The sequence below is a fragment of the Mustela putorius genome, unplaced genomic scaffold (assembly GCF_011764305.1).
Source record: "Mustela putorius furo isolate JIRA1106 unplaced genomic scaffold, ASM1176430v1.1 tig00537227_pilon_pilon_pilon, whole genome shotgun sequence".
Lineage (NCBI taxonomy): Eukaryota > Metazoa > Chordata > Mammalia > Carnivora > Mustelidae > Mustela > Mustela putorius.
The window spans coordinates 2,733,295-2,761,171 of NW_025422368.1; the positions used below are offsets into that span (position 1 = coordinate 2,733,295).

Genomic DNA, 27,877 nt, shown 5'->3' on the forward strand with positions numbered 1-27,877 from the left:
GGAGCCTCCAGGTTCAGCAAGGCATCACCCCTACTGAGCAGGCTCTGGGGAGGGACACAGCATCTCCACCACCGCCCTCCCACCTCACCAGTCCTTTGCTTAATGCAAGAAAAGACCAACATTCTGCCCAGCTGGCACATTTATTAGCATGAAACACGAGACCGGTCTCTTCCCGGGCCTCAGGAAGCCACGCCCACAAAGTCCCAAACTCCCGAAGCAGGGTCCCTCTGCCCCATTTCTGAAATAAGCTCTCAGGCCTTGGCAGTAGCCTGAGTTGCCCCCAGGGCTGTGAGCTGCTGAATCTTCTGGCTCATCATCTCCATGACAGCTGTGGGAAAAAAGAAGAGTCAGATCCTGGTCTGGAGCTTGGGGGAGAACCCAATTCAGGAAATGTGAAAAAACATTTAAAGACAGGTAGACAACCAAGGACAGTTAAAACTTTTAACACAGTGGGGGCGTCTAGGTGGTGTAGTCGGTTGAGCTTCGGGCTCGGTTTAGGCACAGATTGGTCGTGATCTCAGAGTCTTGAAATGGGGCCCCACCTTGGGCTCCCCATTCGGCTTGAGATTCTCTTTTCCTCTGCCCCTCCCCCCACCCTGCTCATGCACTCTAACTCTGAAATAATTAAAAGACAAAACAAAACCAGAACTTTTAACACTGATCCACTGTGGGACACACTCACATGCACACACAGGAAGTGTGTCATGAAATATGATAGTGTGAAAGTGTCAGGAAATATGATAACCACTTAGACATAAAAATGAACAAAATACAGTATTAAATGTGTCAAACATAACTGTAGATAGATTTTTGCCTTCAGAACAGTGATCTCAATCCTGACTATGTAACAGAAAGGCCTGGGGAGGTTTTTTGTTTTTGTTTTCCTAAATATTTTGTTTGACAGAGATCACACGTAGGCAGAGAGGTAGGCGGGGTGAGGGGAGTGGGGGGGTGGGCAGTGGGGCTCTATCCCAGGACCCTGGGATCATGACCTGAGCTGAAGGCACAGGCCCAACCCACTAAGTCACCCAGGCACCGTTACCTGGGGAGTTTTTTTTTTTTTTTTAAGATTTTATTTATTTATTTGACAGAGATCACAAGTAGGCAGAGAGTCAGGCAGAGAGAGAGGAGGAAGCAGGCTCCCTGCTGAGCAGAGAGCCCGATGTGGGACTCGATCCCAGAATCCTGGGATTATGACCTGAGCCGAAGGCAGAGGCTTTAACCCACTGAGCCACCCAGGCGCCCCTACCTGGGGAGTTTTGAAAAAAAAAAACACTGACCCCCTGGAATTTCCCCACCCCCATCCCCAAGTTGATTTAATTGGTTTGGATTGGACTCGGGCTTCCTTTTTAAACCTCCTGGTTATTCTCATGTGTAGCCAGGGCCACAATGACTAGTACTTAGGGTTGTATTTCTTTCTTCTGTGTTCATTTACATATATCATCTCCCCCATTCCATCCCCATTTAGATAGGACACCCCAAGAACAAAGATTATTTCCATCCTCTAAATTTCTCAAGCACCCAACCCAGCAATCTACAAATACTGGGTATGTAATGCACAGAATCTAGAGAATCCATCTAGACACCAAAGAGAAACACATGATTTCAATCTAGCAAAGAGGACACCCTCAGTTGATACTGGACTCCATGTTCTTTATCATGGAAGTAGAAAGGGTGAAGAGGAGCCCTAGACCAACCTTACCCTGTTTCATGGCATGCTTCTCCTGCAGAGCTGGCTGGATTTTCTCCATTTGCTTGGTAAGGAAGTCTATCTTTCTCTTGAAAAAGTCCTTGGCATCGTCAGCTGTCTGAAAAGTCAGAGGTAAATGAAGAGCTAAGAGGAGACCCTATGCTGCACTCTAGGTCTTCCCCTAAACTTCCTTTCCCTGCTCAGATGGGCATCCACGTGGTTGCTTTCCACTCACCTTTTCTACATAGTAGCCTGTTCCCACATCGATGAGTACATGTTCCACATCATGTAGCTTCCCGGGGACATACATCTGAGAAGCAAGGATTAAGGGAAAACTAGCCCAGCAGGAGTGTCATGATTCCCTGTCAGCTAGCCTGCTTGGCTTTCTTTTCTAAAAACCTACAACTCACAAGGACTGAAGAATCTGGAGGCCTTTGAACCATACCTGTACACTCTAAATGGGAAAGGACAGAGAAGTTGGCTCCTTATGGAGACAATGGCAATATGCCAGAACACTCTCTTGCTCTGATCTCATCTCCCATCCTCCAAGCAGTTCTTACAGTTTTTCCCACGAGCCCCTCCAGAAGGACTAAATACAATGATATTTTCCCACTGCTGTAGAGTAGTAAAAGTGAACACCTGGCTTCACTTTCCATCAACATCCCCAATCACGAAATCACTAGCTAATTCCTGATGAATTTAATGCCCACTATTTGGCCAACCCCTACTACCCTACTTCTGTATTTCTTTTTCAGCCTGTCAGCTCTCAGACTACAGCCTACAGATGCCCTAAGGCAATAACTTATTCAAGTGAAACATTGAACGGGTAGCCAAAATCCAGGCTTCTTGGGAACAATAGTTTAGAAATAAGTGTTACATTTAAGCCAAAACTGAAGATTCATAAACAGAGCCCCCTTGTTTCTGTATCTTACTATTCTTCCATCGTTTAGGTCTTCTAAGTTATTAGTAAAAGTCTAAACCCACCTGTTTTGTCTTTGTATTAGAGAATATTCCCAAACCGCAAAGGGAAATAATCACACCTCAATTCTACATATCGCTTTGTGCTCACAAGGCATTAGCTGCATGTTGGCCCCAGACAGAGAGAGGTACAAAGAGTATATAAGAGTATTCTCAGAATCATGGGGACACTCTGTAGTAATCAAAAGTAATCCCATCCTTCCCCACCCCCAGGAAAAGGATGAGAGAGAAAAGGAGAGAGCAGCGTAGCAGTTTCTGTGGAAAGGATACAGAACTCGTCAGTGGGACGAGTAATTCTTTCCCTGTGAAAGCAATTAAGACAAACATCTGGGGAAGGTTAAGACGTTAAAGGGAGTTCCAATATGGCAGAGATAGTAAGAGAGATCTTAAGAACGGAAACAGGGGACAAGAGCAGAGGAATGTCTTGTACATTTCAACTCTAGATGGACAACATGAAAGGGCTCATGTAGCGGTAGACAATATGTAAAGGTTTGGTTTCTCATCTCAGGTAAGGGCAATTGGATTAGAAGTCTGGACGAGAGTAGCCGGCTCACCACATCCCCCAGGTTGCCTTCACGCGCCTACCCCATACCCTCGTTGTTCTTGTTCAGGACGTTCAGACAGTCCTTGGCTTCCACATACTTGGTCTGTACCACCTTGAGCTGGGCAATAGACGTGGACAGGAACTCCACCTCCTACAGAGGACGGAAAATAGGGTCAGTGTCGGGGCTGGAGAGAGAGGGAGGCACTGCCGGGGAGGGGGCCGGTCCTGGGATAGGATGGGAGTTTCGGAGGAGAGGGGAAGCCTCCCAAAGAGGGGAGGAATGGGAGGCGAGGGAGGACGCGTGGGCGGGAGACATGTGAGTCGGGAATGGGGTGTCTCTGCCGCCCGTCCCCACCTGGTCCAGCTGGTTCTTGAGCATTTCTAGCTGCGGCAGGTTCAGCTCGCTGATGTTAACTGACTGCGCCATGTTGGGAAGGAGGACTAACGGAGCGGAAGCTGGCTCGACGAGCAACGCTCTAGCCGCCCTCTGCGCATCTCAATGGCTGAGCCAGGAGGTCTCGCTGCGCCGGACGTCTCTATGGTTCCCCCGCCCGGGAAGGGAAGGTAGAGCTGGAGCTTTTGGGAGACTTACATTGTTTTGGCGAAAGCAGTACATTATTTTTACAAAACCTCCCACACCTACCATAGTCAAATTGGAGCAAACAGGACTCCTACCCTCAGGGAACTTAAAAATCTTAGAAATACCCAGTTCATAACCACAATATTGCAAAGTGATGTATGCTACCCTGTGCGGATGGTATAGTCCTAATGAATCACAGGCAAGGAAAAAGCCTGTGAAATTCACGGGTCCGTAGCATCGTTAACGTGGTGCTTTGGGATCACACAGCGGAAAAGTCTGGTGGTGGAGAGAACGATAAGGAGTCACGTTATCAGCCAAGTACGACACAAGGCTTATTAATCAAAACTGTTTTACCGTGTGTTAGATGTGAGGGATAACACGAGAGTGTAAGATAATGTGCTTCCAAGGAATTTAACAGTCTGGTTGGGGAGAGAAAAACCATACATAAACAACAGAATCTGCTGCTAAAGTTCACGACCCTGAGGAGTTTAACAGGCATATATGGGGAGAGAAGAGTGGCCTCTTTTTTTTTTTTTTTTTTTAGATTTTATTAGAGAGGGGTGCCTGTGTGGCTCAGTGGGTTAAGCCTCTGCCTTTGGCTCAGGTCATGATCTCAGGGTTCTGGGAGCCCCGCATCGCATCGGGCTCTCTGCTCAGCGGGAGTTGCCCCCCCCTCCGCCCCCGCCGACCCCAGCCTGCCTCTCTACCTGTGATCTGTATCAAATAAATAAATAAAATTTCAAAAAAAAAAAAGTTAAAAAAAATATTTTATTAGAGAGAGCACTTGAACTCTGCAAGCTCTTCTCACCACTTTATAGTACCACATAGTGGAAGGAGGCAATAATTGTCTTCAGATGTTCTCAGATGAACCACACAAAATGGGTTTAAGTACATCTTTATTATATCAAGGTTAAATCAAAGGGAAAGCCTTCATATAAAACACTGGGAAAAATCACTTAAAATATTTATCCTAAGGGTTAAATCCAATAGGAGGTAGAACAGTCACATGGCTTCCATTGGCGCTAGGACAGCTTTAAGAGGTCATCGCAGGCAGACAGGCAAGCCATATGCCACAGGTGCGGCCCCAATAAGGTACTTCAGTCGGGGAGCCTGGCGGGCCTGGTTGACGTAGTAGAGAAGGGGGGCTCCTGGGCCCGCTCCAAGCCAGCCCTGTAGCAGGGCCTCTGTGTACCGGTCGATGTCACGGTCAGTCACATCCCAGAGGTTACCCAGAAACAGGGGACTGGGAAAAGAGAAGGAAGAACTACAAAGTGAGAGCTTTAAAACAGAATGCATAGGCAGACATGACTGGCAGGAGTGGTGAGGAAAGAGAAGTGAGCCAGAGGGAAGTGCCCTGGTCCATGGTTCCAGGAGGTGGGGCAGAAGAGGACAAAGATTAACGACCCAGGCATGCCAGGGAACTAGAAGAGGAGGAAGTTGGAGAAAATGGGCGGGGGAAAGAACCTGGGTGGGAGCAAGGATGGGCACTCAGGACTCACCAGCCAGCCATGATATACTTGAGCACGATGCCAGCCCCTTCCAGCCTCCCATGCACAGCCAGGGCTGCGCTGCTGCAGCCGAAGAGCAAGGCCACCGCCCGGCAGCTCAGCCGGAGGACGGCCTGTCCATCCAGGAAGCGGGCTCCAGCCCCGTGCCCTGCATAGCTAAGGCAGAGGGACGTGAGAGGAGTCTGACCTAGCAGCACCTGGCCTCTGCCATGTCTCCAGGGCTGTCCCGAGTCAGCCAGTGGCTTTAAAGCCCCAAAGCAAACTATGGTGATGCCCTCTTTCAGGCCCGTCCATCTCCCCACCTCACCACCTAAAGCACTCACATATATAAATCATGTTCCGTCAATGCTGCCTGAGCTTGTTCTGGAGTTGGCACTTCTCCAACCACTCCTTTCCATCCAGCTTCACTGCAGGGAGAAGGTAGGAGTAAGAACTGGGGTCAGCTGGCAAAGAGGGCAGAGGGAATCCTAGGGAGAAGGTGGGTCGCACCATTTGATTCTGCAGGAAAGGACATGTTAACCTCTTCTGTGGTCTCTACCCTCCCCCACCCCTTTCTTACTTTTACCCCACTGACCTGCTAAAATGGGCTCGAAATTGCTCCTCTGTGCTTGACAGGTTATTGTGCGGGTTCAGGACATAGAAGGTATTGCGTGGATCTACCCCTTGGCTTAGCACCGATGAGGCCCCAGACTGAGAAGACACTGGTGATCAGGATCCTGGTCTGGCCAGAGGGCCCAAGCTTCCACAAACTCCAAACCCCTTTCCACGAAGAAGCCATCAGTCCCCCGAGACCCTCTCTTGTCTTCCAGATCTCCACCAATCAACAACCATTCCCCAGTCCCTGAACCCCACCTCTTTAGTGATGGAGTAGCTGAGCAGGAAGCGGAAGGAGGGCAGCCGAGTGACAGGCAGTGCTCGGAGGCTGGGCATGTTCTCCCAAGGCAGCTTTTGCAGGTCCTGGGCAAAAAGCACACTGGGCTTACTGTCCCCAGCCAGGCATACATGAGCATCAGAGGGGGCATGGGGGTGAGTTGCTGCCTACCGCCCACCAGACACCGCCCCTCCAGCCCCTAGCTCCTTACCTTGTCCAGCACTAAGACAAGGTGCCTATTGCTTGGGACTATCTGACCCTGCAGACGTCCTGCTGCCTCACTCAGAAGCTCCTGGGCTCGTTCTGGCCTCGCTGGGCACAGCCCATAGGCCAGGGTCTGAATGTCCTGAGCAGTGAGGGTACTGGTGCCACTTAGCACGATCTAGAAGGGCAAGAGCGGTCGATGAGGGCCAGAGCTCCCATCTCCACTCAGTGGCCAGAGGAAAGAATTAAGTCCAACTTCCTCCCCTTTCCCTGATTTCTCAACTCACTTTCAGCAGAGTTGGGTCGGGATATTTCCAACCACATTCCTGTAGCAGCTGTTGGAGGCGGGATGCCTCCTGGGCAGGGCCAGGGTCCTCACTGGATGGCAGCAACAGTCCCCGCCAGCAGCCCAACACATGTTTCTCTAGGGAAGTGATGAGAACCTGAATAAGGAAGAACAGAACCTTCAGTCCGAGAGGGGAGCTGAGTTTCTTGCCCATAGGCACCAACATTTTGGACATGGGGAAATGGGTTTTTTAATGTATTTTCTAATGTATATTCTAATGTATATATCTTCCTGCCAGTTAAAAAGGCAAGAAGCTAGAGGGATGTCTTGGTGGCTCAGTGGGTTAAGCATCTGACTCTTGATTTCAGGAGATGGAGCCCCATGTCAGGCTCTGTGCTGGGCCTGGAGCTTTCTTCAGATTCTCTCTCTTCTCTCTCCTTCTCCCTCTGCCCCCTCCCCCTCCTCTTTCTATTCCTCTCTTAAAAAAAAAAAAAAGGCAATAAGCTAGAAACATTTTTCATTTGCTGAGACTGTAAGATGATTTAGTACATATCACTATGTTTTGACAAATACAAATAGGTAGGTGATGAAAGCTAAACGCAGGAAGCCGATTCTTGGGCTTAAGTCCCTTTCCTTGTATGTATCTTTACACATTCTGTTGCCATAGCATCTTCAGGTTTTTGGCTCTTGTTGAAAGTCTTCCCCAGGAGACATCATTTTTTTTTTTAAAGATTTTATTTATTTATTTGACAGACAGAGATCACAAGTAGGCAGAGAGAAAGGGGGAAGCAGGCTCCCTGCTCAGCAGACAGCCCGATGTGGGGCTCCATCCCAGGACCCTGGGATCATGACCTGAGCTGAAGGCAGAGGCTTTAACCCACTGAGCCACCCAGGCGCCCCAGGTAACATCATTAAAAAAAAAATTTTTTTTAATTAAAAAATTTTTTCCTAAAATATTAAAATGTTTTTTACTCCTATATTTCCTGAAAGGATTTGAGGTAACACACAGCACTGGCCTGCGACCCGTGAAAGAGAAGACACTGATACCCCAGGGTCACTCCCAGGGCAGGCCTGACCCTACCCCACCCCGGGGACACACACCTCCATCCTATGGTCCAGTTCTAGCCGCCCTGTCCACCACTCTCGCTTGTCGGTACAGCTGCTGTTCTCTTTCTGCTCCTTCTGGATGGCGTCAAACTCTTTCAGGGCTGAACTCAGAGGAAGCTTTGGGAGATGGGACTGTGAGCTTTCTGCCGGTCCACACGCTCACCATTTCTCCATCCCCCAGCCCCAGAATCAGAGTAGCTTCACCAGAAGCCTACCCAAGCCCAACTTTGCTTGCTGGCCCGACAAACGTACCTTGTTCTGGGCAGTGGGGATCTGCACAGTGACTGGGGGACTGTCTTTTTCCAGCCGGGTCAGCAGGAGGGTGTCGCCCACAGTTCCAGGCTGGAGCGTCGCCAGAGCCAACACACACACGGTTACTCCTGACACACAGAGCATACCCAGGATCATTTCAGCTCTTACAAGGAATTCCCATCTGTCTTCTACACTCAGTTCCCATCTATCACTCAGGACAACTCCAACTCCAAGAAATCTTATCTTCTCACTAGAGTTCAAGGTGCTCTCCCTTGCCCTAACAGCACCCTGTGGACAGAGAACACATCTTGTACTTCTTTCTGGCCCTGACAGAAACAGAAGTTCCTACACAGAGGGAGGCACTCAAATCATCCATTAACGGGCTTCATGTTAGCATAGTGAGTCTCCGGACACCTGAACTTACCCCTGAGGCTAATAACTCAAAGTTGAGGTTTAAATTTTAAAAAGGGCAGGGGGGCGCCTGGGTGGCTCAGTTGGTTATGCATCTGCTGAAGGGAGTTCATAATCCCAGGATCTGTCCTAGGATCAAGTTCCTCATTGGGCTCCCCGCTCAGCTGAGAGCCTGCTTCTCCCACCCCTCCCTACTTGTGCTCTCTGTGGCTATCTCTGACTCTCTCAGATAAATAAATAAAATCTTCAACAAAAAAAAAGGGAAAGAAAAAAGACTTCCAGATTTAGGGTAGTTCTCTTTGGTGAGAGTAACAAAATGACTACTCAGTGAAAAAGTATGACATGTCCTTCCATAAAGGTGACAGAAATCTATGTTAACTAATGCCTTAAAGTTCTCCACCTAACTCCTTAGTGAGAAGATGCAGACAAGGACAGAAGAGCCACCGGAGCCTGCTACTGTACCACAGGGGATCAGAGCCAGGCGCTCCTGGAAACTCTCCTTCTCCAGCTCAGGGAATGGAGCAGATCCTGCAGCCTGGAAGGAAAAGAGGTGCTGGATGCGGGCCAGGGGGACATCTCCAGGTCTCTCCTGAAGGCTTAGCCTCTGCAGCTGGTCTGCCATTTCGAGTGATCCCTGGTGCTTCTGGGCCTTCCTGCGGACAATGCAAGTGGGGGTGAGTTTCCCTCCTTTAAAAATCTGGACTCTCCCTTCAGTCTGCCCCAGCATGGGCCTCAGGGATTGTGGCTACTCACCTGAGCTGCCTGTGGAGGTGGGTGAGCAGCTGGTGGCGACAGGTGATGGACACAGACTCAGTGACAAGGCAGGCAGTAGCATAGGGATCCCGTTGGCCCAAGCACAAAGCCAGGAAGCGGCAGAGGTGAGCATAGAGCCCACTAGGAGGGCAGTGACTAACGCCACGGAAAGCAGTGGTCAGTAAGTCCAAGATGGAATTCAGGGTAGACAGACCTAGAGGAAGGTGAAGATACTTGCTATGGATGAGTCCCATACTTCTTAGCTGGTAGAACTTTTCACGAAAGTTCCAGGTTTCCAAGGCCTGACCTCCTCTCCCACTTGGAAAATAAAAGCTATCATTTACGAAGAGCAATGTGCCAAGTGGGACTTACGCAACTTACATCAACTCACTGCATCCTCCCAAACCCGGTTTTACAGATAAGCAAACAGAAGCTCAGAAAGGCTGAGTGACTTGCACACAGCTAGTGGAGAGAGTGCTGGGAATCTTAACCTTGGTTCAAAGGTGACCAGATCTAGGTGGGGATCCAAAGACAAAATGATGGACAGGCTAGGAGGGCATCAATATCAAGAGACCAAGAGGCTGGGCTCCTGGGTGACTGTCAGATAGGTGTCTGCCTTCGGCTCAGGTCATGGTCATCTCAGGGTCATGATCTCAGGGTCCTTGGATGGGGCCCCGCATTGAGCTCTCTGGTCAGCAGGGAGTCTACTTCTTCCTTTCCCTCTGCCCATCCCCTCTACTCATGCTCTCTCTTGCTCTCAAATAAATAAACTCCTTATAAAAAAAAGAGAGAGAGAGAGAGATCTAGCCTCGCCCTCTCCAAGTGAGCAGACCCAAGTGGTCAGCATATTCACCAATGGATGCAGGGGCTGAGGGGAGTCGGACCCGAGGACCAAGGTCCTTGTCTCTCTCCTTTTCTGGGCATGGGACGGGCAGCTCCTCTTTGCTGGAATCACGTCTCAACACCTCACATTCTCCTATGGCAGTACCAGGTCCTGGAGCTGGTGCCTTCCCACCTGAGGAGACAACATGATTTTTTTAAGGTTCCGTCCTTCTGCCATTCCCTTTGTTCTTTCTAGAATCCAGTCCCAGAGCCAGGAAAAAAAAAACAAAAACTTTATTTCTGTACTATCTTTGGCCCCCATTATTTCTTGTGCTTTGGTCCTGGGGCAACCCCCCAAAAATGCATGCAGCTTCTCCCTCCCACCGTTACCCTAATACCAGAGGTGGAGTCTTCGTCGTCAGAGCCCCTGAGGATCTCAAAGCTCATTTCCATCTCATCATCAGTCATTTCCTCCTCGGGGATGGTCCTCATGATCTCAGAGCCCAGCTCCTCACAATGTACTGATGTCACTTTCTTGGCCCTCCGGCTCTGGCCACCGAAGCCAGGTTGCCTGGAGCCACTATCTGGGGCTGCCACCGAAACAGTCTTCAAGCCTGAGCCTTTCCTCGCCCGGCCCCGGCCCCGGCTCCGGGAAGCAGTGCTGCGTCTCTTGGACTCCTCTGCAAGTCGTGCCTCAACTGAGATAGGGTCTTCCAAGTCACTGTCATCACTGAAGTTCACCTGGGATGGGTGGGAAAGTGGAGGGAGGCGTTAGTGACAAGACATCTGCCAGCAGGTGGCACTGCAGAGGCACATTCACAGAGGCCTTGGGGGAAGATTAGAAATTAACCTCTCCACCTTAAACCCACCACACTCCATCAAGGGCAGGGACTCTCGGGTATAGAAGGAGACAGAGGAGGGAACAAAAGATAAGGGGGGAAGGATGAAAAGGGAAAGGAACCACTGTGTTAAGGACAGCTCCCTCTGTCTGAAACAAAGGTAGACCTGGCTCTCTCTGGAAGACATAGGGATCCTGCTGCAGTAGAGCTAAAGGTCCCTGCAGGCCCTGGGAAGCCATTCCACAGACACCTACTCTGCAGAACTCTCCAGAACCACCCCACCTGACACCACCAGCACCCAACCACAGTTCCATCTCACCTTGAGGCGCGTCTGGACCCTCTGTTGTACCCTTGGGGCCTTGGGAACCTCAGCCTCAGGCTTTGTAGTGAGGATTTCCTCAAACACAGTGAAAGGGACACGAGGGCCTGCTGGCCTGACCTGGCCTGGGGGCTTAGGTGTACAGGGAAGTCCTCCACCTTCCAGACCTTTCAGAGAGGTATTATGGAGGGATGGGGTAGAAGAAGAGGCTGCCCGTTGACGCCCTCTTCCAGAATGTTTCTGGCTCCGAGGCTTTGAAGGCTCTGAGCCTGGGGAGGGTTTTACAGGTGGTGGCTGCCAGCCCCAGGAGCTTGCAAAGAGTTGGGCAGTGCAGGAACCGAGGCCAGCCAGCTTTGCCAGGGCCCGAATCAAGAGCAGGCTGGCTCGCCAGGGCTCCAGGTAGGGGACCCGCGCTGCCACAAACTTCAGCCCTGACTCCAGGACCTTCCCCAGGCTCTTGTTTGATGGCTGGCTCAGGCCCTCCAGGGCCAGCTGTGTGTAGGCCTGAGCCAAGATCTCATCCAGGATCCTCGGGGCAGGGGAGAGGTGCGCCATGTGATTCAAGGAAGTTTGTAGAGCTCGGGTGAGGCGATCAGTGGCTGCAGGGCAACCCTCCAGCACGACCTGCAGCAGATCCAGACCCTGGGCCTCATGGCCTGTGGCCAGCTTCACCCCTGCTGTGACCAATGCCCAGCGCAGACAGACTGCGGAGAGGATGGGGCTGGCACACAGCATGCAGTCACACGTGGGCAGGTGTGTCAGGAAGCCGGGGCTGGGCTGGGGCTTCATTTTCAGTTGAGGGGAAGAGTTAGTGGAAGGGGCTATAGGGCCAGGCTCCTTGGGTACAGTGGCTACCAACTCCAGAGCTGGGCCTCTTAGGAAGGGCTCCTCTTCTGGAAGCTCCCGTGGACGATGGACCCGGGCCCACTGCTTGCCCTTCTGCAGATGGACCTTCTTCACAGAGTCCAGGCCCTGGGCTGGTCCACCAAACTCTGGGGAGAGTGCAACCAGAATTACAAAACTGGGAGAGGTGCTGCCGAGTACTTCCTGATCTATCCCTGGGCCCAACTCCCTCATATAGGTGTTAGTGTATGTTACTTGTATGTATTACTCTATGAACATACTAAATATTATCACAGCTTGTTATTTTTTCGATAAAATCCCTAATGTTTTCTTCCCATTCCAAGGAGGATTAACACAACCCACAAAGCCCCCATATCTGCAGCTGAGATGGCTGCATGGCTCAGGACAGCAGGCCGGCACCAGGAGGTCTGTGTCTCAGTCCTGGCTCCTGTCCCTAGCTAGGCCCATGATCTGGCCCCAAACACTGAATTTCCCGACTTCCTCATTTTACAAATGAAAGAAAATCTATGTGACCACCTGACTTTCCAGGGTTTTGTGTGGGTCCATGAAATACTAGAGGTAAAAGTGGCTGATAAGAAAAAATGTTCCAGGGGCACCTGGGTGGCTCAGTGGGTTGGAGCCTCTGCCTTCAGCTCAGGTCATGATCCAGGGGTCCTGGGATTGAGCCCCGAATCGGGCTCTCTGCTCAGCAGGGAGCCTGCTTCCCTTCTTCTCTCTCTGTATGCTTATCTAACTACTTGTGATCTCTGTCAAATAAATAAATAAAATCTTAAAAAAAAAAAAAGGAAAGAAAAAATGTTCCATAGACTATTTTACTATTAACTTAAGCTCTCCCGAGGCCTCTACATTTGTGCTGTCCAACAGAGTAGCCACTAGCCCCACGTGGCTACTGAGCATACAAAATGTGGCCAGTGACAGGGAAATGAATTTTAAATTTTATGTGAATTAAATTTAAATAGGTAGCAGCACCTGGCTTGCTCAGTCGGTGTAGCATGAGACTCTTAATCTTGTGGTTGTGAGTTCGAGCCCCAAGATGGGTGTAGAACCCACTTAAAAGTAAAAAATTAAAAAAATTAAAAACTAAGTAAGTGCAAGTAGCCAAAATGTATTAGCACTAAAAACTAGAGGCAGGTAGGGTTAGTTGTGGACAAGTCATCTGAAAGAGGGAAACCAGCGATCTGAGTGATAAAGGAGGAGCTTTGCCCAGAGAACCGGAAGTAAGACTCCGATTTTGAAGGGCACCACACTAAAACATACAAAGGCGTGTTGCAGTGTGTGGGGCCGTCTCGCCACCACCTGTGTGGGGCAGGGGGTGGGGTGGGGGCATGGCGGCTCACCTGTGCAAGACTCGAGCAGGAACAGAACTTGCTGCAGGTCCGACTGGCAGAGGTCAATGTCATTTCGCGCCAGCTCCAGTTCTGCTTTCAGCACCAGGAACAGAGTACACCTTGTTGGGGGAAGAGATGACAACCAATGTGTAAGCCTTTGTTTTCCCAGAGTCTGTCTTTTGGCCTCTCTGGCAGGCACAGCCCCGGCAGTCTCCTAGCCTCTGAAAGGCCTCTCCTGCCTCCGGCTGAATTCGAGGCTCCCCGAGGAAAACCCTCTATACTGCTTTTGCATCCCAAGTCATCCTTGCATACAAGGACAGGATTTCCCAGGGGAAACAAAAAAAGGATTTTGTGGGCAAAGGGATTTAGGGAGACATGTACACTGGATCTCTCTTTTGTTGAGTTATAATGCTTATGAGCACACTGAAAGACCTAAGAAATCTTATAGGAAATAAAAATGTCTAGCCTTGGTTAACTCAGCACATCCCACTTCCTTACCATGGAACGTACTCTCCCAACCCGTCCAAACAGAACACATTAACCTGTGAAAGAGTCTGGAAGCCCAAGGCCCAGCGTGCGGGCACCTGGACTCTGGACTTGGCCTCCTCCCGCCTGTACTCACTGGCGTGGCAGCTGCAGCTTCGTCGTGAGTTTCAGGGCCTCCAAGCAAAAGGCCTTGGCTTCGCTCACACTGCCCAGATGGCCCAGGTGGGAGACCAGCTTCTCTGAGCAGCTCAGCACCTCTGTCAGAACCTGCCATTTTTGTACCAGATTTTCACCTGCCACAAAGGAGAGAGAAGGCCGTCGTCACTCAGTTGCAGCCCAGCCCCTCTGGAAGCAAAACTGGCCGAACCTCCCTCCATCTAGCCTGCTCCTGCCCATGGGGCCTTACTCTCTGCCTCAGACTCACCAGAGTCCAGAAATGGCGTCTCCACAGCTGCCTTCTGAATTGAGAGCACATCACTGCCCATGAGGAGGAGGATAATGCTTCGGAGGAGCTTATGGGAGTCGATGAGGGCGATCTCTGGTGTCTGCCAGCCTGTGGGGAGGAAGGGGTGGCGGGGGCGTGGGGGAACAAGAAGGGAGATGAGGCAGCCACAACTGTTACCACTTTCACCTTCTAAGGTACCAAATGCCAAGCCTGCTGCCACTCCTCCTTCTGTGCCTAAGGCAGCAGAGGGACTCAGTCACAGAACTCTTTCCCTCAGACCACACAGGGCCTCAGAATCCTTGTCAGAACAGCATTCTAGTCAGGTACAGAGCGGTCAGTCAGGAAGCAGGCAAACAGAAACTCATATGCTACCCTAGGCCTACCCCAGGCAACCTCTGGGTAGGCTAGTTCACACAGGTGGAACACCAGAGGTGACAAGGGCTTGAGAAGAGCCAAGAATGGCCAGGCCACCAAAGGGGATCACAAAGGGCCATCATCCTCTCTATTTTTTCACCTTGGGCACAGAGCTGCTCCCTCAGGGAGGCTGAGAGGCTGTCTGACGAGAGGCTAAGGTAGAATGCCACCAGTTGCAGGGCCTGGACACGAAGCAAATACCAGGCCTTGGATGACCTCTGGAGGGTAGGATCCCGAAGCACAGACAGCAACAGAGAGGCACCCTCAGTCACCTGGGAGATGAGGAGGGCCGGAGGAAAGTGATGAGTGAATTCAGGTCAGCAATTCAGAACTTAAAATGCCCCTGCAGATCCTCTGGGCCAGGCCTGGCTTTTGAGAATGATCAAAGATGTGGAGAAAACTGTAGCCTGACAGGACATAAAACTTGCTGGTTTGTGAGAAAACTCAGGTCTTAGGCATCCTAGTTGATTTCTACTCTAGGGCTCCAGTGCCTTCCCAAGGTCATTGTCATCCTGGTTTCTAGTCACAGGACTAGATTGTGTGACTGAGGAGACTGGGAAAGAATGGGAAGGACATTCTCCTCACCTTTTCTAGAGGAGCACTGGTGACATTTCATTGGAGTGGGCAAGGCTAGGAAACAGCCCTGCTTCTCTAGGTCAGGAATATTCTTCCTAGCTCCAGGGAAATCTCCAAAAATCCTTCCAATACCTGGGGACTTTGGGGATTAAGAAACTGAGAAATACCTTCTGGTGAACACAGTATAGTTGACTTCGAAGTAGGTCACAGGTCAGTGAAAGGAGCAGGTACGTGTCAGTGGTGTGATCGAGAAGTTTCAGGCTTGAGTCTGCCTCTTCAAGGTGTAGCTAAAGAAATAATCATGGGGTATGTGAGCAGCCAGGCTTTTCAAATTAAAGTGGGTTAAAGCACTTACAAGTGAGATGCAGAACACATGTGACGGAATAGGAAATTATTTCAAATATTATAATCTACATAAGAGTTATTCATTCAGGGGCGCCTGGGTGGTTCAGTGGGTTAAACCTCTGCCTTCAGCTCAGGTCATGATCTCAGGGTCCTGGAATCGAGGCCTGCCTCAGGTTCTCTGCTCATCGGGGAGCCTGCTTCCCCCTCCCCCTCTACCTGTCTCTCTGCCTACTTGTGATCTCTCTCCCTGTCAAATAAATAAATGAAATCTTAAAAAAAAAAGAGTTATTCATTCACTAAAATGTTCAGTTAGTATCTTTTGGTTAACCACTATGCTAGAAAGACATAGCTGAATAAGAAGTAAGCAGGACTTGGGACGCCTGGCTGGCTCAGTTGGTGGAATGTACGACTCTTGATCTGGGGGTTGGGAGTTCGAGCCCCAGGAGACATTACTTAAAAATAAAAAATTAGGGGCGCCTGGGTGGCTCAGTGGGTTAAAGCCTCTGTCTTTGGCTCAGGTCATGATCTCAGAGTCCTGGGATCAAGTCCCGCATTGGGCTCTCTGCCTACTTGTGATCTCTCTGTCAAATAAATAAATAAAATCTTTAAAAAAAATTAAAATTAAAATTAAAGGGGCACCTGGATGGCTCAGTCAGTTAAGCAACCTACTCTTGATTTCATCTCAGGTCATGATCTCAGGATCTTGAGATCAAGACCCACATTGGGCCCCTCACTGGGTGTGGAACCTGCTTAAGATTCTCTCTCCCTCTGCCACTTCCACCACTAAAAAAATTTTTTTAAAAATGAAAAAAAAAAAAAAAGGAGTAAGTAGGACTTTCAATCCAATACCCTGCAGTGCAGTAGGGATGCAGGCCCGCCTTTTGTAATCAGGACACGACGTCATTAGTGGTATGGGGACCCAGGGAATGTAAGGGATTCTGCCCTTTTAGAAGAGTACATATAAAATACTCCATGAAGGAGGGGACAGTTGAACTAGGCCTTGAAAAGAAAGTAGAAGTTGGCTGAATAAAAAAAAGGGGAGTAGGGGAAGTATACTTAGGGTGGAAGGACTAAGACAACCAAAGACAGGAGGCATGTACAACACTGTAAAGTAACTCGTGTGGATAGACATTAAGTTCCAGTGTGGGGAGGGGGGTGGTAGTGAGGAAAAGTGAGCTAGAATATAGAAGATGTGTGATACCAAGCAAGGAGTTTAGACAGCATCCTTCAGGTAATGGAAAAACAGTGAAATCCTGATGCAGAAAGACAAGACCAGATCCAAAAAGATCATGTTAGCAGAAATTTAGGAGACAAAGTGCAGAAGGGAGAAGCTGGGGGGCAGGGAAACCAACTGGGCATCAGCATAGTCCTAAGCAAGCAGAGAAATGGCAACCAGGGCAAGTGGTGGGAAAATACAGGATTAGAGGCCTATTCCTGGGGCAGGATCTGTAAGACTTAGCAAACAATGGTTTTGCAATGAGAAGGAAAGGCACTTCCTCTTCCCACAGCTGCCTCCCAACCACTCCACACTTTACAATCCTCCAGCAGGATGTGGTGGTTGAAGGCAGGGAAGATGCCCATTTGGTATCTTATCTTCTTTGGGAAAAGATGCATCACTAAGGCCGGTTCTCCCCTGCAGCTCCAGGCTTGGCTGGCTGGGCACTCACCTGGGCATAGTGGGGACAGCCAAGGGTCAGCAGCAGCTGGGCGGTGTGGCAGGAGGCAGCAGTGGCCTTCGCATGGTCCTCTAATCTCTGGGAGACGATCCGTACAAGCAGGAGGACCTCTAGAGCCTGCAGGGGCTGGTCATCAAGGAGCGGGAAGTTTACCCACTCCTGCTCAAACCTCCATCTAGACCATACCAGACCTCGGCTCCCCAGCCCTTGGAGACCTCAGAGCCTAGATGGAGTGTGGCTCCAGACAGAGCAACTGCCAGCCACCCTCAAGGAATGGGAGAAGAGAGGAGCGAGGGAACCTACCATCTACCCTCCTGTCTGAAAACGTAGGTGCCAGGGAGCATCAATGGCTAGGATTTATTGGAAGCTTACTCTGGGCTAGGCACCATGCTGAGAGGTTTACCTGGGGAGGGGATGGGCAGAATGGGTGAAGGGGATCAAGAGGTACAAACTTCCAGTTATAAAAAAATAAAGTTGCGGGGATGAAAAATATGGCGTAGGGAATAGTCAATAACGTGATAACATTGTATGGTCACTACGCTCATCGTGGTAAGGACTGAGTAAGGTGTGGAATTACCAAACTGCTGTGTTGTGCCCCTGAAACTAATATAGTATTCTTTTTTTTTTTTTTTAAGATTTTATTTATTTGAGAGTGAGAGAGAGCATGAGAGGGGGAAGGTCAGAGGGAGAAGCAAACTTCCCATGGAGCTGGGAGCCCAATGTGGGACTCGATCCTGGGACTCCGGGATCATGACCTGAGCCGAAGGCAGTCGCTTAACCAACTGAGCCACCCAGGCGCCCCTGAAACTAATATAGTATTCTATGTCTGTTATACTTCAATTAAAACAAGTTTGATAAGATGAAATCAGAGAGGGAGACAAACCTCAAGAGACTTTTAACTATAGGAAACGAACTGAGGGTTGCAGGAGGGGTGGAGGGATGTGGACCAGGTGATAGGCACGTGATGTAATGAGCACTGGGTGGTGTATACAACTGATGAATCACCAAACTCTACCTCTGAAACTAATAATACACTGTATGTTAGTTAACTGAATTTAAATTTTAAAAAAATTTTAAAAATTAAAAATGTGAAGGAGTATCTAGCTTGCTCAGTGGGAAGAACATGGGACTCTTGATCTTGGGGTCCTGAATTTGAGCCCCACATTGGGTATAGTGATTACAAAAAAAATAAACTTGAGAAAAAAAAACAGAAATGAAACTTCAAAAGTAGGGGGCCTGGGTGGCACAGTTGTTGGGCTCTGCCTTTTGCATGGGTCATGATACCAGGGTCCTGGGATCGAGCCCCCTGCTTGGCAGGAAGCTTGCTTCTCCCTCTCCCACTCCCCCTGCTTATGTTCCCTCTCTCGCTGTGTCTCTACCAAATAAATAAAATCTTTAAAAGAAAAAAAGAAACTTTAAAAGTAGAGTCATAATAAAAATATCAAATTGTCAAAAAAAAGAGGTTCATGTTCATCAACTCATTTAATCTTCGTAGGGTCTCTAACCTGAATTTTCTAGATGATGACAGCCTAAGAGACTATGACTGACACGGGCTCAGCTGCTTGTCTGAGTTCCCATTACAGGAATGCCATAGAGCAAACACTCAGGTCCAGGGCTGAGACAGCTTCCCCCAGTCCTCATGCTAGAAATATGGCCTAATGGCCGCAGGAATAAAGGTCCTTTATGTGTCATGTCCTTTTTCGGATGTTCTCTAATGTGGCGGCCAGCAAGGAGCTTCAGGAAGTAAAAGTATAAAATTGGGCCTCTTGGTGTCTCTGTATGTTTCTGAGCATACAGGTCTCAAACTATCTAAGAATTAACAATAGTTATTGCTGACACTTGACGATTTGGCTCAGGCACAACACATGTCATCTCACTGAGTGCTGATGACACCATGGTATAGTACTATTATTGTCCTTGTTTTAGAGATAAGGAAACTGGGCTTAGGAAGTTAAATCATTTGCCAAGGCGAGTTACTAATAAAGGATGGAGCTTGGATTTCAACTTAGGGAGGCTGGTGGTAGAGCCCGCACCGCGTTCCATGGCTTCTCAGCAGATTCTCAGGCCAAAGAAGGGGAAGGAGCTAGGCTTCTGGGCCACATTAGCACCCTGCCTGGTTACCTTTGCCGACAGCTGATAGAGGGCTGCTAGGGTCTGCAGGGAGGTCACTGTCTGCTGGAGACACCGGACGGCGGGCGCCTGTGTCTTAGTAAGCACCTCCTTCCAAAGGGCCAGGGCTTGGTCCAGGCATTTGGACTGAGCTAGAAGTCAGAAGAAAGGGACCAGCCATTCTCTCAGCGTGGGCTATCTGGGGAGAATGCAGCCTTCTTCAGTCCACCCTCTCCCCTCTGTGCCCACCCTCCCACTCTATGGACCCACCTCTCCTGCACGCTGGGTCCCCATTCTGCTCCGGGGAAGCCACCGGGGAGACCCTAACCCCCCACACTGCATTCCCAGCCCTTACCAGCGTCGGCCGCGAGGTTGAAGGCGATGTTACTGTACAGGAAGCGATCTTCCTGCAGTTTATCTTCATAGTTCAGGTCATTGACTTCAAATTCCTCCAGGTGATTAGGGGCCTGGGCTCTCCGATCCCGCTCGATACCCTGGATGGGGAGATGAGGATAAAGAACAGGGCAGGCGTCCGCTCAGTGTGAGCCTCGGGCACATTCTCCCTGGACCAAGTTCTGCATACACAGCAGCCACACTTACTTCCTGCATCTTGGCCTCCAGAGTACAGATGTAGAGCCATAGCAAGGCCTGGGCCTTATCATCCAGAAGCTGATCCTTGGCCTGGGGCTCAGGCCTCACAGACTCCAGAAGCTGCAGGGCTTCCTGAACAGCATCCAGGGCTGAGCTGGAGGGAGAAGTGCACAGAAGCTGGGCCCATGACAGATAGCTGCCCAGCATCCTGAGAAGGGCCTTCTGCAGGACAGCCGGCCCCACCCTCTGATGGAGCTCCTGCGGCCACAAACTGCAGGGGATGCTCAGGGACACAGCGAGGGCCACAGCCTCTGAAGAGGGTCAGAGGACCTAGGGCAAGGAGCAGGAGTGGCATCCCCGACTACTCTTCCTCACCAGTTGGTCTGCTGGGCAAAGTCGTGGTAGCAGAGCACCTGAGCGAGTTCCACCAGGTGGGTGGCTCGAGCCCAGGCTCCCACTGGTGTCTCCTCAGGGCTCAGTTCCAACAGGTCACAGATGACATTGAACCGCTCCTGCCCCGTGTCTGCTCGCACAGCCTTATAGGCCTGCAGCTCCTCCCTCAGCAGGAACACAAGGGTCTCTGGGTCCCAGCCGCTCAGGCTGTCTCGAAGAGTCCTGAGAGAAAGCAGGCCCAGCACCAGGTCAGGGAGCCCATGACACATGGACCCTCTGCCCCATACCAAGGAGCCCCAGCCTTGGCTTGCTGAGAGATTTGCTAAGTTTTCAGTCCTGAGGGTGCCTGGGTGGCTCAGCTGGTTAAGCAACTGCCTTTGGCTCAGGTCATGATCCCAAAGTCCCGGGATCAAGTCCCACATCTGGCTCCCAGCTCCATGGGGAGTCTGCTTCTTCCTCTGACCTTCTCCTCTCTCATGCTCTCTCTCTCTCAAATAAATAAATAAATAAATAAGTTTCCAGTCCTGAAAGAAAGAGCGCTGCCTGTTGCCCCTGCTTCCCTAGTACCCAGCATATCTGCTGGCCTATAGTAGGCACCTGACAAGTAACACTGACAGCAGGAGTCAGTGCCTTTTCAGATGGAAGGCTGACCGAAACCACATATACCAACTGCCATCCTTAGCCAGGGAGCAAACACAGTTGCCTCTCTCCCCACCCACTCACCTCAGCTGCAGCTCCTTGTCTCCTGCTTTGGCTGCATCCATCTTGACCCGAACCCAGAAGGTGACTGGCTCAGCCATGTGCTGGGAGCCACAGGGCTGTAGGGCTGTCAGCCATAAACTTACCATCTTGCAGCCCTGGGCCTGTTTACCCAGTTTCTTCAAACTCTCTCCGTGTAGCCGGAAGCACCGGTGCAACTGGCCAGAGAAAGCAAACAGACCAAACTGCGGCGAGGGACCCATGAGTCTTTAACAGTGCGTATGTGCCCACACTGGTACACACACCACAAGGTGGGCCTTGGGCCCCAGCCCCGGCCCAGAGGCAGAAGACACCCAAGCCCTAAATGTCCAGGACTCCCAACCAGAAGCTTCAATCCACACCCGCCACATACTTATGTCCACAGCCCTGAAGCTCTGCTCCTCTGCCTGTAAGCCCTCTCCCAGCAAGTCAGCGCCTTCTCCTCGGTCAGAAATGCCAGGCCACTGTTGACTTCTCTCCCTCCCTCACAGCCAGTCACTTGCCAGATTACTCCTGGACTTCTTGTACCCATCCACATCTCCCCATCCCTCAGGAAGCTGCTTTGGTCAGATACCGACCCTTCCCTGCCTGGGCCGCGAGAGGGGTGCGGGGGCCCAGCATCATCCTTGCACTCTGTTCATTCACCACAGTGATGCCGGAGAAACTCCAACTGCCAATCTGGTATCACGCCTTCCCTTCCATCCTTGAGAGGCTCCTCAGCCTCACTCAAGATGAAACCCAAGGCCCTCCACCCCCTATGGCACCTACCAATCCCAGTCAACCCATCATTTTGCAGGTATCCCGGCAGTGGTCTCACTCTGGCTACTTAAAGGACCTCACAGGGGAACTCTGAAAAATTTCAAGTGATTCTAGTGTGAAACCAGGTTGAGAACCACCAGCCTGGGACATGGCTAAATACAAAAGGTAGGACAATGCAAAGAAATAACAGTACAATTAATAACAGTACAAGTGGGGAACACTGCCCCAAGTACTGGTCCCTACTACAAGACAATGCCCTGGCCAGGATCTTTCATGTCGCTCAGGTCACCAACATTAACAGCCCTTCCTGCCCTCGTACCTTCTCAGGAGGCACCTTGGGATAGGTGGCTGGCTTCGCCAAGCCCAGGTGCTGACAGAAGGGCTCAGAGATGGCACAGGCCTCGGCGTACAGCTTATGACTGTAGAAGCTGTAGGCCAAGTTACTGGTGTAAGAGGCTGCGGGAGAGAGAGAACAGTTAGCAGCCGAAGAGTTCTCACTGGCTTTTCTGTTGGAGAGATGGTAGAGAGGAGCTCAACCTGGGGTCGGCTCAGCAGCTTCCAGATCAAAGAGGAACCCCTCTTGCTGGGGGATGAGAAAGGGGCAGCTCTCCCCTTCCTGCTCCAAATAGGCCCATGAGGTCTGTTCTGGTAAGGCAAACCCACACCAGCCAGCCCTCGGTTCTTATTTATTAAAAGGGCCCAACACAGGGCCCATCTCAATTCACATACCAATTTTTGTATTTATCCTGCCCCAAAGGGCAGCAATTTGGGGGAAACACTCTGGCCTGTCCCTTACCTCCTTCCATGGAAGCCACCCTAGTAGGCTCCTTGCTATTCCTTGCACACACCAGAACAGCTCCTGCCTTAGGGCTTTGGCACTGGCTATTTTTTCTGCCAGGGATGTCCTTTCCCAGGCATCTACATGGCCAACTTCATCACATCCTCCAAGTTTTGCTCATGTCACCCTCTCAGTGAGGCCTATTCTGACTACCCTATTTTTTTTTAATAATTTTTAAAAGATTATTTATTTATTTGACACAGAGAGAGATAGATCACAAGTAGGCAGAGAGGCAGGCAGAGGGAGAGGGGGAAGCAGGCTCCCTGCCAAGCAGAGAGCCCCATGTGGGGCTAGATCCCAGGACCCTGGGATCATGACCCAAGCAGAAGTCAGAAGCTTAACCCACTGAGCCACCCAGGCACCCCCCTATCTGATTTTTTTTTAAAAGATTTATTTATTTATTTATTGTAGAGAGAGAAAAAGCATGAGTGGAAGGGGCAGAGTGAGGAGAGAATCTCAAGCAGACTGCACTGAGCGTGGAGCCCGACATGGGGCTCAATCTCATGACTGTGAGACCTGGACCTGAGCCAAAACCAGGAGTTGGATGATTAACCCACTGTGCCACCCAGGGGCCCTGTGACGACCTTATATTAAATGGTAACTTGCCAGCTCACCCACCCTGCACTCCTAATTCCCTTTCTTATCCTGCTGTACTCTTCCTTTCCCCCCATATTTCTTATCATTTTCCAACATATTGATAATTCAATTATCCTATTGCTTATTATCATTCTCCCCCAACTGGAATATGGCTCGATGAGGAGGGACCTTTGTTTTGTTTACTGATACACCCAAGTACTCAGGACAGTGCTTAGTACATGGTAGGTACTCAACAGATATTTGTTGAATGAATAAAATTTTCCTAAATTTGAGTTTATACAGCTTCTTGGCTGTCAACATGGATGGTTGGGAAAAAATTCAGTCTTCAATATTCTGGGAAGAATTTTCATGCTAGTACTTTTCGTGACTCCTAATCATATTTTCATCTCAGTGGGTAGATTCAACCACTGAATGCATGAATATGAAAAGTTCCCCAAAATCTTCCAATGACAGAACTCACTGGGTTTGTATAACTTAAAGGGCCATGGTTTTTGTAAAATGAGGGGGAAACTTCTAAGTCTTGTTCTTACTTTTTTTTTTAAAGATTTTATTTATTTATTTATTTGACAGACAGAGATCATAAGTAGACAGAGAGGCAGGCAGAGAGAGAGGAGGAAATAGGCTCCCTGCTGAGCAGAGAGCCCGATATGGGGCTCGATCCCAAGACCCTGAGATCATGACCTGAGCCGAAGGCAGAGGCTTTAATCCACTGAGCCACCCAGGTGCCCCTAAGTCTTGTTCTTACTTGACCTAAATGTTGGTTACAAAGAATGTTCACTTTGTAAAAAATCCATCAAACCATATATTTGTGATCTTAGTACTTTTGTCTGTACATTTCAGTCAAAAGGGTGAAGAGAAATACGCGAATTGTTTTACATATACATGGTATCTCTAAAACGACACCTAAAAAATTAATATTTGTTACCTCTGTGGAGGTGAACTTGGTAATCAGAATTAGGAGTGGGAAAGGGACTTTCAACTACAGGCCTTCTTGTGCAATTTAATTTTTAAAGCATTTTTACATGGTTCTTAAAAAAAATAATGAGTTACAAACGTTCTTTAAAATTTAAACAGAAAAGGGGCACCTGGGTGGCTCAGTGGGTTAAAGCCTTTGCCTTCAGCTTGGGTCGTGACCCCAGGGTGCTGGGATTGAGCCCTGCGTTGGGCTCTCTGCTCAGTAGGGAGCCTGCTTCCCTTCCTCTCTCTTTGCCTGCCTCTCTGCCTACTTGTGATCTGTCTGTCAAATAAATAAATAAAATCTTAAAAAAAAAAAAGATTTTATTTATTTATTTGACAGACAGAGAGAGATCACAAGTAGGCAGAGAGAGAGAGAGGGAAGGAGGCTCCCCGCTGAGCGAGAAAGCCTGATGTGGGGCTCCATCCCAGGACCCTGGGATCATGACCTGAGCCGAAGGCAGAGGCTTAATCCACTGAGCCGCCCAGGCGCCCCAAATACAATCTTTTAAAAAAAAATTTTTTTTTAAACAGTAGAAAGGTCATAAAGTTGCATATCAGGTATAAACACCAAATCATATTTCAAAGTCAATGGGGAAAAACTTACATCCGCTATTATAAGTTAGCCTCATTACTTCTCTACTGCTGTTAAACATAGGCTCACTTGGGCTTACTTTTTTTTTTTTTTCAGTCCTCCTTAAGCCATAAGGAGCCCCCACGATAGTTAGAACCATCCAGCAAGTGCCCTGTGTTGGCCTAGTGAGTGATGACCATCCCCCCCTGCCTCGGGACCCCAGGTACTAACCGGTCATGCCCAGATAGTCAGTCAGCTCTTGGCCTGACAGGCCCTTTAAGGCCTCCAGCATCCAGACCACAGTAGATTTGCAACTTTCCACTAGCTGGGCCAGGTCGGCCCTATCAGCTACCTGAAGGGACAACAAGGGTTTGCAGATGAGAGGAGAAAGAGTTGGGTCTAAGCTGACATCTACCCCACCCCAAGCCCAAAGCCAAAGCCATCTCAAAGGTCTACCAAGCAGAGGAGCAACCCCAGACCCCAGGCCTGTCCAGGAGTTTGGATTCTCAGACTGTACCTGACAGCCTTGTGCAAAGTCATAAACCACCGCAGTGTAGAGGTGAAGTCCCTGAAAATGCATCTGAACTAAAGACTGCTGCTGCTGGGAGGCGTCCCCACAGACCTGAGGAAGAAAGGCGTTGGTTTGAGCAGCTGAGGTAAAGCGTGAGCTCCAAGCTGAAGACTGGCCCAGTGTCCCAGAGAGCAGACTCAGCCCAGGGAGTAGAAAAGAGGAATATGATAAGGGCCACTGCCCTCTCAGGGTAGACTAGGCTGCTGGTGGGTGGGCTAGGCATAATCCAGAAAGTGAATTACCAAGGAGGGAGCTAGGGCTTTCAGATATTACCAAAGACCTTAGACTGCCAGTCTGCAGAACTACATTCCCACCCTACCTCTAGGTCTTTAACTCACCCCATCCTGCAGCTGCCGGAGGAGGGAGAAGTAGCCTCTGAGAAAAGCAAAGAGGCCCAGAACAGCATCAGGTCTGTAGCGCCTCTTGATGCCTCGCTCCAGGCCAGAGAGGAAGAACTGGCAGCTGTCATACAAAGCCCGCAGTGGGGGTGACGGTGCCTCCACACTGTCGTTCAGGAGAGCCGATGCCTTGATCAGAAGCTTGGCCAGTGCCTGAGATCCTCCCTCCCCAATCTGTAGCAGTTGAACTCCAAGCTGGCATAACTGGAGGCTAGTGGTCAGACTGGTGTTCCTTAGGTAATCATGGGCCTTCTCCACTACCCTGGTGGCCCTAGTATGGTGGCAGCTCCAGGAGAGGCGACGGCAGTGTTCCAGGGTGAGTTCCAAGAGACAGAGGGCCCTCTGGGGAGAAAGAGCACCAGGAGAACACCCTCCCTCGCCCACCAAGGCTTTGATTACATGTGTGGAGAGCAGGTCACCGAGGAAATCAGCATCTGCTTCATTCAGACCATGCCCAGTGGCATCGAATAGCTGATGGGCAGCCACCACTCGACAAGCTGTTGGAGAAGCAAAGTGGGGAAACTCACAAGGGGTACTTTCATCCTCTAAGAGCACTAGAAAGCTCAAGGCCTTCAGCCGAGCTGAAAGTGCAGCTTGCCGTTCCTCCAGGGCTTCTGCCACCTTCCAAAGCAGAGAAAAGCTGCCCCGAGCCACAGCCTCGTAGTCCTGGGGAGCAGCTTGGCGGGAGCACTGCACCAAACAGGCATGGAGGGGCTGAGCGAATCGGAGTGTGGCGTCTGGGATTCCCTGTGTAGCAATGTTCCGCAGAAAGATGAAGAGAATTCGTTCCAGGTAGAGAGGTGAGCGCTGAGGGGTGAACACCAAGTAGCCATTGCAAGCCAACTCTGCCAGTTCCAGCAGGCTCCCCAGGTGCTGAGGGCAAGCCAGCTTGGCCATCAGCTGCTGGTTGCAAGCCCTCAAGATGGCATCACAAGCTTGTCTCCTCTCGGCATCAGATCGGCAGCCAGGTGAACCAGTTGGAAGCTTGGACAGGAACTCCTAAGAAGAGAGGAAGATGTGATTGGGACTACCAAGATAGTGAAAGAAAACTAGAAATGAGGTTGCTCAGGAGAGGATCTCCTATTAACCTATCTCTTAAATAAGACAAAACCAAAACAGCTCATCTTGAGAAGCCAGGTGTATCCAGAACTAGACATCACCCCTACCTTGAAGTCAGGCAGCAATTCTTCAGCCTCCTTCGGGTTGCTTAGCAAGGTCCCAAAGTTGATTCCTTTGAAGCTCCTCATGGCGTTGGAGGGCTGGGGGAAAGGAGAAGGATTAGAGAAGGCGGAGAAGATTCTAAATGGAGTTAAATGGAGGACAGGAGAAGGGCTTGAAGGCTGCAGAAGGAGGCCAAAGAATCCCCTCAGAATCCTATCGGGAGGGGCCGCCTGACTGCTCAGTTGGTGGAACATATGATTCTTTATCTCGGGGGTCTGGACTTGGAAAGTCCCACCATGGGTGTGGAGGTTACTTTAAAAAAAAAAAAAAAAAAAGGAAAAATCCTCTCGGGGAAAAAACACACCATTCCAGGACAGTGGGCTCCCCTTATAAACGGACGCTTCCGCCTTTCCTTCCTCCGGGTTGATCCCAGGTTTCACTACCCATCCCACCACCCCAACGCCCCACACCTGAGGCCTCCACCGAGTTCTGCGCCCACCAAGACGTCCTGAGTTCTCCCAACTTTCTCTCGCAGAGCCGCCTCCACCTTTCCCTCAAGTCAGCGCCGGAGACCCTCCCCACCTCACCTTGGCACGTACACACGTTTACGAGTCCCTCAGGCCTTATTGCCCCAGAGGTCGCTTCCTTCCCAAGTCCAGGACTCAGTCGCCAGTATGAGTACTCCGCAAGGATCCAAGATGCAACCTTCGTTTTCCGCGCCAGCCCCCGCCTTTCAAATATGTCCAGTCACCAATCAGCGAGAGCTTTGAGACGCCGGCGTGCCGCGCGGCGCTGTGGGAGTTGTAGTTTACCCGCTGTGCAGTCCTGTCACGTGACGCCGGGGGCGGGGTCGTGCTGCTGTGGGCGTTAAGGCCTCTTGGGGGCGTGGGTTTCCC

The 27,877-nt window shown here is 50.2% G+C and overlaps 2 protein-coding genes across 4 annotated transcripts; both read right to left on the minus strand.

Annotated features, from left to right (window-relative positions):
• Window positions 1-121: 121 nt before the first annotated feature.
• Window positions 122-3,717, minus strand: PFDN5 (prefoldin subunit 5). Its single transcript, XM_004774616.3, has 6 exons — window positions 3,568-3,717; window positions 3,261-3,363; window positions 2,939-2,970; window positions 1,926-2,000; window positions 1,703-1,808; window positions 122-328 (listed from the first exon to the last, which is right to left on the minus strand). The coding sequence occupies exons 1-6, from the start codon at window positions 3,637-3,639 to the stop codon at window positions 252-254; spliced, it is 465 nt and encodes a 154-aa protein (XP_004774673.1). The 5' UTR covers window positions 3,640-3,717; the 3' UTR covers window positions 122-251.
• A 954-nt stretch (window positions 3,718-4,671) lies between these two features.
• ESPL1 (extra spindle pole bodies like 1, separase) lies at window positions 4,672-27,726 on the minus strand. 3 transcript variants are annotated; one of them, XM_013046949.2, is made up of 31 exons: window positions 27,581-27,726; window positions 26,987-27,079; window positions 25,761-26,819; window positions 25,369-25,473; window positions 25,083-25,203; window positions 22,208-22,344; window positions 21,115-21,308; window positions 20,374-20,613; window positions 20,008-20,152; window positions 19,763-19,901; window positions 19,420-19,559; window positions 17,290-17,424; window positions 15,445-15,564; window positions 14,802-14,973; window positions 14,267-14,395; window positions 13,979-14,135; window positions 13,366-13,475; window positions 11,165-12,156; window positions 10,405-10,747; window positions 10,038-10,199; window positions 9,185-9,398; window positions 8,894-9,084; window positions 8,021-8,148; window positions 7,763-7,885; window positions 6,663-6,818; window positions 6,383-6,553; window positions 6,153-6,257; window positions 5,875-5,990; window positions 5,624-5,707; window positions 5,292-5,456; window positions 4,672-5,035 (listed from the first exon to the last, which is right to left on the minus strand). In XM_013046949.2, the coding sequence occupies exons 2-31, from the start codon at window positions 27,065-27,067 to the stop codon at window positions 4,834-4,836; spliced, it is 6,336 nt and encodes a 2,111-aa protein (XP_012902403.1). In that variant the 5' UTR covers window positions 27,068-27,079; window positions 27,581-27,726; the 3' UTR covers window positions 4,672-4,833. The 3 variants fall into 3 exon arrangements, with proteins under 3 accessions (XP_012902403.1, XP_004774687.1, XP_012902404.1); XM_004774630.3 differs by having other exon boundaries at window positions 27,569-27,726; XM_013046950.2 differs by lacking the exon at window positions 17,290-17,424 and having other exon boundaries at window positions 27,569-27,726.
• Window positions 27,727-27,877: the final 151 nt, after the last annotated feature.

Coding starts and splice junctions, on each gene's coding strand:
- PFDN5 (XM_004774616.3), bottom strand. CDS start 3,639: ATGGCGCAGTCAGTTAACATCAGCGAGCTGAACCTGCCGCAGCTAGAA. Junction 2,001..2,938: donor TCGTCCCACTGACGAGTTCT/GTATCCTTTCCA, acceptor CTTGCTTCTCAG/ATGTATGTCCCCGGGAAGCT. Junction 1,809..1,925: donor CAGGCTACTATGTAGAAAAG/GTGAGTGGAAAG, acceptor CTGACTTTTCAG/ACAGCTGACGATGCCAAGGA.
- ESPL1 (XM_013046949.2), bottom strand. CDS start 27,067: ATGAGGAGCTTCAAAGGAATCAACTTTGGGACCTTGCTAAGCAACCCG. Junction 26,820..26,986: donor AATTGCTGCCTGACTTCAAG/GTAGGGGTGATG, acceptor CTCTCTTCTTAG/GAGTTCCTGTCCAAGCTTCC. Junction 14,136..14,266: donor GACGCCATTTCTGGACTCTG/GTGAGTCTGAGG, acceptor CCTTTGTGGCAG/GTGAAAATCTGGTACAAAAA.